The following is a 12823-nucleotide window of genomic DNA, read 5'->3' as shown; positions in this document are numbered from 1 at the left end:
GTGTCCAAGTAAACAAAACTATTTTTTTCCCCCAGTAGTGGGTAAAATGTGTTTACTGTATGTATGTGGCTGTGTGTATATGCTAGTCTGTTTTCTGTCTGTCTCAAGCTCATACCATCCCTCAACTCCTTGGTTAAGTTGTTGTTGTTCTTGTTGAGGTGTTTCCTGGTGTGGACAGGTGCCACTGGTATGCAGTGGGCATATTGGCAGCATCGCCATGCCTGTACACCTCAGTGCCAGTCTGTGGGGGCAGCAAGGAAGCCACTTGAAAGAGCTGTGTGAGACAGACAGACATCAGCAATAGTATAGTACATAAGGGGTTCAGTGGCTATCAATACATTTCAATTTAAAGAAAATAAATGTCAGGTGAGATCCACTAAATGCTGAGGTGAGTATGTTTGTTATTTTGATAACAGAACACAGTTGGGCTTGATAAGACTACTGTATATACATTGTTAGTCATTGAAAAATCAATGCTGCTTTAATATACACTGTTCTATAGCCAGGTGCACGCTCAAAACTGTTGTGATAGGTTGATTTGTGAGTGCTTACGTGTTGAAACATGAGAGATGAAGGAGGTGACGTTTTTAGAATGTTCAACTAAATAATGAAAATGTCTCGATGATAATGTTAGTACAAGCTCCATACAATTCAAAGTTTAGCATACTGTATAATTTAAATACATGTCTTGTGAGTTAATACTGCAGCAGTGTCCCCTACCTGTACACAATCCCTGTCCTGTTTTGGCTCCCTCCCCCAGCAGCATCCCCTGCAGCATGTTGTCCATTCTGCTTTCGCCCAGCAGCTGTGCTAAGTGGAGAGTCTCTACCATTTGCCAGGCCACACTGCAGGGGTGAAAGGATCAGCAGGAGCTCCCCAAACCTCCCCTGCACAGGTTGCTTGTTGTAGCAGCAGATGGGCCTGAAAACGCAGATGTCGAACCATCTGAGGACTCTCCAAACTCCAACAGTCTGCAAGATGACGGTAAGAGGACATACACTAAAGAGGAGAGCATACACTGTAAAGAAAAGGCTATGAATGCACTTACGTTAAATTTTATCAAGGAATTGTTAACAATTACAATGAGCAAAAGAAAGGCAATAAGATGTAGATAAGATCAGTTAGACAAAAATATGATTGTTGAATGAGTGATAATAAAGATATAAGGTTTAATGCACTGTAATATAATTCCATAAGACAACAAAAAGTAGGTATAACGTTTTGCAGGTGCAGAAGTTCAGAGACGTGTCTGTTATTGCATCATTTTTGGTTTTACATTGTTTAAATAATCAGTCACTATAGCCAATGAGAGAGCTGAGAGAGTATTGTGCAGTTGCCAGTATGCCATTGTGAGACATCTTTTTCTCCATAGAAGATAGCGGGTGACGGATAATGTAGTAATGAGTTGTTGAGATCATAGATTATAATTTTCTACACTGCCCTCACATCCTTCATCCAGTCTTTCTACGGGCAAGAGTATTTCCTGAAGACTATAACTTGCTATTTAAAAAATAATAATTTATTTTCTAGCCAAACCAAGCATTTTATTTAAGAGGAAAAAAACAAGGCAGCAAGACTCAGGCTCTTTTCTGGCAGACTGTAAGAAAACAGACCAGGGCAATTTTAGCTTTGGTTCATAAAATGGGATTTAGCTCTTTGCAGAAGATTAATAATTACTAATGTTTGGAGAGAACTACAGGCATCTTTGTTTTGCTCTGTTAGCCAATAGGAAATCTTATGAAATCAAATGTATTATCAACGAGCCAAAGTAGTTTCTTTGGCCACCCTGATGTAATTTCAAATAACATATTTACAGGATGCCAAAAAAAACTATTACATTAAAGCTATGGTATGCAATTTGTTTTTTCCGTTGTACAGACATCTTAAAACAACTTCTATATTATGGATTAGCTTTGTTACCAGTTATGGCAGACAGAACAGAGAACTCTCTATATAGGTCATCATCTCTCTCCTGGTCTTATAATTAGCAATCATTTGTCTGGTATTTTGCCTATAAGTGAACTATGTATTAATCATGTCATATATATAATATGTATCTGACAGAACTTATTATTTAATTTAAGACTCACTTTGTATGTCAGTTACAGAACAGCAAGGTATAATGGGCATAATAGAAAATAATACACTAGTATTTTTTTTACAGCAAAAGTGAAGTAAAAACTTTTATAGGGGATGAAAATATGTTTGAAGAAAAGGTCTGTGATAATCCAAAAACCTATGGTGTCATAATTTGCTGGGCTGTGGGGCAGAGTTGAATCTATCTAGTCCTTGGGTCCTCCAGTCTGCCTCTAGTATTACTGCCTCAGGTAAATGGGCCATTACGTTCAGCAGGCAGCCACCTGACTGCCAAGGATCTCACCACATCCTGATATTATTAGAGTATTCTCCCTGAAGCCAGAACACTCAGACTAAACTACAGATGCAAAAGGCCAATAAAATAAACTAAACCAAGAGAGAACATAAAAAAATGTATTCCTTGTCTGGTGCAATGGATGAGGTCAAGTAGCATAACAGAAATTACAACCCACAGTCACCCTTTCACTAGTCTCGCATTGCCAGACTGATATCTCCACAGCGCTGACAGACTGACTGGGCTGACCTGGGCAAAGAAAACAATGGTTCTGAGGTGAGTAAACTCATTTGTCTGTGATGTCCAGCTTTCTGAGAGGTTTGACCAACCCCTCTTGGATTCTGAAAGCTACTCTGGACACATCTACTGTATCTCTGCACTTCTCACAAAGTCATTACCTGCTCAATAACCATAAACATAGCCATTCATATGCAATTCTAACATGAAGATAGACACATGCAATACCTAAAACAAATAGTTCCCCTCGGCACATAATGTAAAAGTGAACTAAAGCAGGACACAACCAGTAGGAGGCTGTATATGTCATACCTAGCAGAATGAAGTTGTAATAAGGCAAAGAGTGTCTTGCTGCCCCTAGGATAAGTCAGAGGATAAGGTGTTCTGCAGAGTGGGTTCATAACATAGTTACCTGCGCACAGACGTACAGAGGCTTATACGTCACATACAGCTGCACATGGCTAGTCAACCAAAGCATCAACCTGAACTGACAAATGTAAACACTTTGTGAAACAAAGTGTAAAGTCAGCTGCTGTTACATTAATCTCCATTGACAAAATAAAAACTACCTTAGGTATTCGGTCCCCTTCATACCCTGTCATCTACCGAGATGCTACAAAACTTTGGGATGTGTTTTGCCCATTCTGCCAGCAGGAGGAGTTGCTGCTTCATGGACTTGAACACATCTTCCACGCTGTCTTTCTGGTGTTGATGTCATGACTCCCAGGTGAGACCAGAGCTGGGAACTGAGAACAGCAAAGCATAATGTGAGTTCGCAGTGGGCTCAGGTGATACTGCAAGGTGGGAATGAACCTTAGAGAAGGTGTGTGAGTGTGTATGCGTGGAGGGAGATAAATGGGGTGACAATGCTGCTTGGTGTATAAGTGCATTGGCTCTCGGTGAACTGTGAAGATTAAAGCAAGACAAGGCAGGTAGACAAGGTTTTTTTATGGACCAGTGGTAAAGAATGCTGGATGGAGACCACATGATGACCAATTTAAAAAAACAAACACCCAGCAGCATATTGTAGTGGCTCATTTGCCAATCATCTCTGCATATTTCTGTGCGGTCCTTTTACATGGAAAAGCATATCTCTGGTTGTTATTTTATGCATACACATAATTATGCATTTGAAGGTAATTGAACATCTGCACACAATCCTAGATCTGATGCAATCAAATGGGCTATGATTAGATGGGGTCCCTCAGCAATTTTGTCATTGCTAAGAAGCAACTGAATCCAGCCTACAGCTAGAACCTCCACAGAATTGAATGGCTGCCTGTCTTAAATAAACCACATATCTCTCTGGCTCTCATCTACATGATTTCCAAAAATAGGGAAGGAATCTTTTGGCTGCATGTATGAGAACTATGTATGTAAAGTATCAATTTCTGTTACAGAACTTTGTATCTGAGATCTTAAACAACAGCGTGTTACCTGTAGCACACTGGCCTCTGCCCGCAGAAGCACACTGATGGACAGAGTGCCCACTGTCTGGCTCTTGGCTCTGTGACTGTGGTCTCTCTCATTCTGAGCAGCTGGAGATTAAAGAGAGGAAAGAACCACCAGAGAAGTTTCTTGGCTTCTCCTGACTTCACCTCTGCTCTCCACTTTTCTACTCACATCGGCAGTAAACATCTTCCTAAAGAAAAGACCTTCTCTTTTCCTCCACAAGGTCCCTCTATTCTTTGCGACATTGGAGTTGCTGTTCACGCCAACATTAGCCATGCCTAACATTAGCCATGCCTAATGTTGCCTACTTCACAAATATGGCAGAATTAGAGAAAAAAACTTGCTTTTTTTTTAGGATTTGAGTGTATTTGTTTCAGGATGGTAGTAGTATGGTAGTGGAATATTATTAAATATTGCTTCTCTTTAATGTGAAATGATTGGGGAGTTGATGCGATGCGGTTTGAATGGGTAGTAAAGTGTATCTTCTACATTGTAATGAAAGGTTCAAGAAACCTAGATTTTCATTAACATTTTATGCTGTATATTGGGCTGATAAATAACGTGACTTAAGAGTAACAAATAGTGACCAAAGGTTTTATTTATATTACTGATGGAAAAAATCTGTAACATCATTTCTCTCCTCTGTCTCTGACTCTCCCTGAAAAAAGTGATATTTAGAGAGAAGACAAATATGGAATAAACCTTTTCTGAGACACCCTTTGAAGTATGAAGTACATGCAAACAAAGTTGTAGAAGGTTGTGTTTTAATCCTGTTGTGTAGACCTATCTTTATTTGATATATCTTGATTTGATATTCTGATGTTGACAGCAGCCTCCTACATTTGCTGCTGACAATAAAAAGTGAGTGTGGGTGCCTGGATGCTTGATAGTGTGGATTAGGTTTTGTAGAGGAGCGTCATTAAAGACAAGGCAATCTGTACGGCCTCAGTCAGACTGATTACAATATGGCTCTACAAAGTCAGACAACAGGACGAGTGTCAGAGTAATCAGTCATCAGCTGTCCTCTCAGCAACTAATCAGGAGCGTATTAATCAAACTGGGAGTGGGAGGCCCCCTCTGTGCTTCACTGACATAGTCCTGCATGACAATGCCCCAAATGAATCTTCTGTGGAACATCAGAAGTAAACAGTTAAGTGCAAAATGACTGGCTGGAGGAGGAGGAGTCTAGTTTAATGCTCTACTTGTGTGTTTTTGCCATAACTGTACTCCTGGCTTAATTTGAAAAAAAAACTATGCAAACCAGGAAAATAAGTGAAGTAAACATTTAAATGAGTAGCCCTGGCCTTCACTTCATGGGGTTGTGCGTAGCATCTTTTCAGAAAACTGCAGAGCAAATATTTGAGTATGCTCAGCCATGTTAATTATTTATGTGTAGAAACCATTCATGGCTCATCTGGTCGCATCTTTTTCTCCTTGCTTATCTGTTGGAGTCAATGGAAGATAACGGCAACGATGTACACACTGCACATAAACACACACACACATGGAAATGAACGCTGACACAAAAATATCTTTTCTTCTAATAACCTTTTTTTTTTTTTAAACATTTAAAAAAATATATAAAAATCTATGCAGCAGAGCCAAGATATTGTCTTTTTTATTCCACGCAGTGTTCTTCCAAGGGGGTAAGACTCTCTCCACAACGTGTACCTCCTATGGCGCCATTTTGATGCTAACAAGCACTCACCTGCCGTTAGCATTCCATTGACTGCCATTCATTTTGACGTAACTTTGACAGCGAATAACTTTACATCTGAAGTGTTTAAAGACTTTTATTTGTCCATTGTTTATTTCTAAAGAAATACAACAATGTATAAAAGGCTCCATTACCTTGTATCTCACGTTATGGCTCCATAGCAGACATTTTTGTAAAAATAGGCTAACGATTGTGTCATAACCACGCGACTTACTGTCACATAGTAGAGGAATTACCGTATATAGTACAGGAGAAGCTTGCAGGCAGTTTCGACTTACATTAGCTGTTTAAGTTTAATTACTAATGTTAACTAGCATTTTAGTTAAGTGTCAGTTAGCAATAATAAGCCTGAGGCTATGTTACCTCCTTACATATACCTACGCTCTCCGTCTCTGCAAGATTCAGAATGATTGAGATTTCTCTTGGCACAGCAACCAGAAGACTTACAACTTTCAGGTTGCTCACGTCACATTTACGTCTTCAAGCTCAGTTTGCAGCTGCGCAGTAACGCTCAGCCCTCACCGGAAAAGTGCTTCTAATATACTTCACTGGTCTCCAGAGCAACGGGATCTGTTGGTCCTGCCTTCCTTCCCCAAACCATTGACATATATAAAATGGACCAACATATCCAGTTGCTCTGGATGGAGATCAGCGAAGGATATTAGAAGCACTTTTCCGGTGATGGCTGAGCGTTACTGCGCAGCCTCCAACTGAGCTTGACTACGTAGATGTGACGTGAGCAACGTGTCTGAAAGTTGTAAGTCTTCTGTGCCAAGAGAAATCTCAATCATTCTGAATCTTGCAGAGACGGAGAGCGTAGATATATGTAAGGAGATAACATAGGCACAGGCTAATTATTGCTAACTAAGATGCTAGTTAACATTAGTAATTAAACTTAAACAGATAATGTGTGTCAAAACTGCCTGCAAGCTTCTCCTGTACTGTACGGTAATTTCTCTACTGTGCGACAGTAAGTCGCGTGGTTATGACACAATCGTTAGCCTATTTTTACAAAAAAAGCCTGCTATGGAGCCATAACGTGAGATACAAGGTAATGGAGCCTTTTATACATTATCGTGTTTCTTTAGAAATAAACAATGGACAAATAGAGTCTTTAAACGCTTCAGATGTAAAGTTATTCGCTGTCAAAGTGGCGCCAAAATGAATGGCAGTCAATGGAATGCTAACGGGAGGTGATGGCTTGTTAGCATCAAAATGGCGCCATAGGAGCTACGTGTTCTGAGGAGAAGCTTACCCCCTTGCCCCAAACTTGGTGACTACATTACCCACAATGCAACGTGACTGCTGTTTGGGGCTACAGAGGTCTGGTAAGCTTACTTCTCTCTAATTCCTCACTCCCAGATTTTGTTTTCATTTTCAAACTTGTAGTCTTCAACCCCAACTGACGCTGTGTCACTTGAGGCAATTGATCAGACTTCACACAGCTCCCTCTGGAGACACAAAAGGCTTTATACAACTTTTATTCACATATGCAGTAGTACTCCCTAAACGCCTATAAACAGACTTTGATGGGTAAAATCAAAATCGTTTAATATTTGTCAGTAAAAGAAAATTACAAATGTTGAATATTCTGAGGTTTAGGAATTAATCATATTGTGTTCTTGAGCATTTACATTTACTCTCAATCAACTGCTCACATGGGAAAATACGACCCTACAGCTATATCTCACCATTGCACCTCTTTCGTTATATTTGTGATTGTTTCCATGCCTGGACTGGTCCCATTGACAAGGACGTCCAGGTTGCTTTTCTATTACTACTGTAAGAGAAGTCTATCTCACCCTACTGTACAATGGGTGATAACTTTCACACCACAGAATAACTTGTCACTTCAACTTGAATAAAACACCTTTATTTTTATTCTCAACGCCATTATTGCATTATTATTGCTCCTGGTGTGGGTTGTCTGTCACCAAGACTTTACTCTAATATGTAGGTGGATATTAAGATATAAAATGAATACAGTGTAATTGAATACTGATCTGTTTTATTGAGGAGGATCTATACTGGAACTCACAGCTGTAAGTGTAGCTGTTGCGAATGCTCCTCCTGAAGAAACCCTTGCAGCCATCACAGCTGGATGGACGATCATGTTTATGACTCTGTCTATGCATAATATGGAACACTGAGTCATATCCCTATCAGGCTGTGACAGTGATGAGCTGGGTTCTGACACTGGCAAGTCTGTCAATTAAAAGATGGTAGACACACAAGAAAAACAGTATACGTGAAAATGTCTGAGGAAAAAGTTTGAATAAGTGACAAGTGATAGACATTAGCCTTGCATTGCAAGGGAGTGGGATTCTCTATGACCTTTAAGACATGGACCTATTTTATTTGGTTGCTAATAAATAAATAAATACCTCTGAGTGTAATCTAATAAACTCCACAAGTATCTGAGACAGATCACGTAGCTAAGAGAACATCAGCTTTGTATGGAGCAGACAGGCACCTTGACAGGGACGATCATTCATGATCCCTCTCATCAACAAAGGCACATAATGAATCGTATTCCACCTCTGTGAACAGAAATAACCTTGTACATGGACGAAACATTGCAGCAACATGTTGATTGTGAATTTACGGTCCCTTATGAAACAGCTGGGCACTGTTTAATAGGTCTGGCAGGAGCAGTGGTGATGATAATAAAAGCAGGGTTACAGGTAGAGATAGCACTGCTCTATGTGGCTGCCAATGCCATGGGCCTTGGAAGAGCACTGCTACTTATTACTCAGGAGGAAGAGGAAACTCCCCATTTAATTAAAGCAGTTAGAGGTCAGCGGCACGCCAAAGTCCACTATGCTCCTCTGACTAATTTTACAGTGGGCGCTCTGCCTGAATTATTCTCCTTCCGTGTTGCTCTAAATTGCATCCTGCCAGTGTTTGATTCCTGCAGGATTGTCTCTCTTAAAAGCACTGACCATCAAAATACACATTGATGGTGCAGCGTTCCTGCACTGCTCGCACTGTACAGACTGCAGGCTAATGTATGTAAATTGCATATTTAGTTTAGGGAGATGAAGCAGCTAGGGATTACAATTTAACAAGAGAAATGCTTTCCGTGGTCAAGAATCAGTTAGATTGAATTAAGAGATTAGAATACATTTGCCTTGCAGTTATCTGGATTTGAAGAGCAGCCTGTTGGTAAAGCTTCTTCATTTAAAGTGGCAAGGAAAAAGGGCCTGATTCAACTTAGCCCTAATTATAATGCTGACAGAGGATAAGATTATGAAGGAAATTAGATCAGAATGTAACCTTGTAGACTGCTGAAACGATAAGTCGAAAGACAGAAAATTAATGTGCAACTACTTTGATCATTGATTTATTGTTTAAATTATTTCTTAAGCAAGAATGCTTGTTTCCAGAATGTTTCCAGTTTCTCAACTTTAATCATATTATTGTAAAGTATCCTTAGATTTTGTAGACCAATGGCCACAGGTTGACAGTTTGAGAGCAAAGAAATCAATCAGTGGATCAATGAAAATAACCGTTAGTTTCAGCCCTAAACTCATGTAATTCCAACATGGTGTCTTTTTCTGAAAATAATCACTGCTACAATGTCAGCATTTTGTGGAGTGATAGCTGATGACGCTTGTAGACCAAAGTGATATAGGTTAAGTTGTTCTCATCATATTATACATACTACTATATTATTTGTTTGCAGTGGTATCATCATCATGCTGTTTAAATGTTCAGTGTATGTGCTGCAATGAGTGTACTCCAGTTTAAGGATAGTCCCAGTAAGCTTTGTGGTTCTGATTAGGCTCTGTGGTTTGAAGGGTTTTGAGACTGGTTGATATGCAAAATTCCACCAATATTCACAGTGACTTCCAGATCATGCATTCAGCTCAGTTCCTTTTTGTCACAGGTATCCCATGTTTAGATACCTTTCCTTCTTCCTTTTTGGCAGCTTTCAAATTTCTTCACATGTCACGATTAACATTTTTGTGGTGAGTTAAAAAGCTGCTCCGTGATGGTCCTCTCCAGTATTGAAATTTGGCCCACTGTCTGCGTGTTTCTTATCAGTAAAGCATTTAAAGGCTGAGGAGAGTTCAGAGACAGGTAAACCAAGAAGACCTGTAAGAAAGATGTGACTTGAATGTTGCACAATATGTTGCACAACATATCCATGACTACTTAATTGTATTAGGAAGACAAATGTCATCAAAAAAAGACAAGGACAAGTCCAAAGGTTGCATGCTGGGATGTCTTATTGAATTTTAGCTACAGATTTACATGGTATTCTCTTACCTTGGACAATCAATATGGCAGAGAAGAGTGATGAAGCACAAACAAACACAGTGGGAGACTCTTGATAAGAGTACAGAAGATGCCTGATTAATACCTTTAGTTTTAAGGGAAGTGATATTGTGTGCATTGTACAATACCATCACAGGGGGTTCAGGTGACATTTGCTTACAGTGTGTACACTTTTTTTGGGTCTCCATAGTGTTGATTATATTAGGAGAGTATATTAAGAGTATATTACTTTTTTTAAGATGGCGAGGGATTTCAATCCATTTTTCACCCCAAAAGTAGCATGTCATCATATCTTTGGTGTTATTGATCAGCACTGAAGTTTACAAATAAATCTAATCTAATACCTTTTTGATTCAGATAACATAAATATTCAAGATAGTTTGGCTTTCTGTTCAATCACACCTACATCTCCAGAAAAGCCATTATGGCTTAGCAAAACTATTCACTCAGCATTCTTATAAATGTCATGTTACATTTGAGAAATGCCATTCAGAAAACATACTGTAAACAATTCACCATGGTGCATTTATTATTCATTCATTGAAAACATGAATAGGTAGTTTGTATTCATTCTCTTTGTGGTAAAGACAGTAAATTATGGTCAGGTTTAGGAAGAAAAAAATATCTCATTGTTAATTTCTAGATGTCTATGTTTACTTTCTGTGTACTAATCTAGTGTTACAACATTATTTTTTTTTAACATTTTATTTCATTAAAATTCCCAATTCATTATCTCAGTAGCCTATATGACCTCAAACACAACAAAGATGTACATTGTGTTCTAGACCTTAAGAATATCAAATAGTGTGCGTGTATTGGGGCAGAGTTTAAAAAAAGTGAGACAGGGATAAAGGTGAACATGGTCATACTTGTTTCTTCTTCTTCTTCTTTTTTTTTTTTTTTTTTTTTTTTACAAATTATAACAAATTATATGTCAGACCACATATGAGCTTTCCCAGTACTGATATCCATCACACTTTGGTGTAATGGGATTTCCTGGGTGAGTAGAACTCCTTCCTTGAATGTCACGCTAGGCCGCAGGTCAGACCTCCCCTGGCAGTGGCTCGCACACCCAAGCTTTGTCTAGGTGATTGATAGATCATCAGAACCTCAAAGACTACAGTATGAGGGCTGCAGAATAGGCTTCCTGCTCTGTGAGATTATAACAGGCAAGGGTAAAAAATGGCTCATGAATATTGATTGTCTGGCTTGTGAATCTAAAAACATCACCTTCAAAATAAAAGATATGTGATGCCATGAACTATGTACTGCAACTAACTACAAATGTTTTCAACTCTTCAACTTTTAATTTCCGCTTTTAAACTCTTAACAATTTGTTTTGATTGAATATGGTATTAATCAATTGCAACAAAAACTGTTACATTTAATTCTGTCCATCTGTATTGATTGATTCACTGTGGATGAGGAAATCAGTCATACAGATGAATCATTCAGAACAAGACAGGATTTTCTCTGTCCACTAGAGGGAGAGAGAGTACAACAAATCTGGCCAAAACTTATATAAAATTTAGACTTGTTATTGACTTTTATACAGTACATCTATATTAAATGAGTAAGAGGTATTTGTTTTTATCCTTACAATAAAAAAGCTAACCACAGGGAAGATTACACTTACATAACTACACACTAAACTACACTGCCACAACTACAAGCTAAAATAACATTATATTTTCATTTTGTTTTATATTTTGTGAAAAGAAAACATTAAAGCCTGCAATGTGCCTAAACAGCAAAGTTAGATGTTCTGTATTCATCACAGAATGCAGTTTTAAAAGATAGATGCAGGTACACATAAAGACTAGGACATTCATAAACAGAGCAAAATCCATTGTCTAGTAATTTATCATGCCTCTTCTCAGGCCCTCTCCCCTGCCCTGACATATTGTCTGCCTGGCAATCTCTGGGCTCTGACTGGCTCTGACCAGCTCCAAGTGTGACCCTCACTCACATAAATAATGTATGCTTTTCCAGAATTACCGTAGAAACAAAAGACAGGAGTGCTGCATAACAGATACAGGTTAGAAAACAGTAAATAAATAAAATGAAATATTCTGGATATATCTGCTCTTTAGATAAGAGCATTTTTGGTGGAGCATTTCTCCAGTCCAAACAAGGTTTGACACATTTGTCTCAGTGAATTTGATTAATAAAGCTAGATCTCAGATCTCCCCATGAATACCAATGCAATGATAAACCCTTAAAGATTAATATGATGTACAGTATAAAAAATGAAGCCTTTGGAGTTTCATTCAAAAATGGGGGGAGAGTAAAACAAGGCAGCAAAAATTGGTCTTAAAAGCATGGTAAGCACATGATTTAGTGGGGCGATAAAGAGTCGAAAGGTGGCCATTCATCATAGAGGCTAGCTCACCAGGAGAGGGCCTGTCACAGACACCACCAGGTCTGTGAGGCATTTCAAGAGGGTGATAGAGCCTCCAGTTGCCCCTACAACCTGTTGTCCCAATGTCTTTTCCAGATGGACACATACAGACCTCAGATGGGTGACGAGTACTTTGTCTTTGCTGCTCTGCAACTCCATTGTCACAGCATGCGTTGAGGGATGGATGTTGTTAACTGCAAAGTAGAGGACCAGACTTCGAGCTGCAGAACAGATGATGGGAACAGAAGAAGCTTTATTGGGGTAACTTCAGATTACACTGTAACAATACAGGGGATTATAATGAAAACATTGACCCTCATCAACAAATAGCAAATGTCTCTCGAAAAGAACTCCAATTTGGCTT

At 38.9% G+C, this 12823-nt stretch overlaps 1 protein-coding gene across 1 annotated transcript; it reads right to left on the bottom strand.

The window, feature by feature from the left end:
* Positions 1-230: 230 nt before the first annotated feature.
* On the bottom strand, positions 231-12618 carry hnf4b (hepatic nuclear factor 4, beta). Its single transcript, XM_035999911.1, is given in 16 exon segments — positions 231-274; positions 553-600; positions 709-845; positions 847-891; positions 893-974; positions 2623-2659; positions 2661-2746; positions 2749-2769; positions 2921-3020; positions 3203-3294; positions 3297-3354; positions 4046-4146; positions 7777-7896; positions 7899-7989; positions 9451-9564; positions 12451-12618. Coding segments are annotated over 16 exon segments (1344 nt in total).
* Between the last annotated feature and the right edge of the window lie 205 nt (positions 12619-12823).

The sequence above is a fragment of the Sander lucioperca genome, chromosome 3, assembly GCF_008315115.2.
Source record: "Sander lucioperca isolate FBNREF2018 chromosome 3, SLUC_FBN_1.2, whole genome shotgun sequence".
In the NCBI taxonomy this organism is placed as follows: domain Eukaryota; kingdom Metazoa; phylum Chordata; class Actinopteri; order Perciformes; family Percidae; genus Sander; species Sander lucioperca.
The sequence above is the reverse complement of the archived record's forward strand: the minus strand, read 5'-3'. Positions and strand labels throughout refer to the sequence as shown.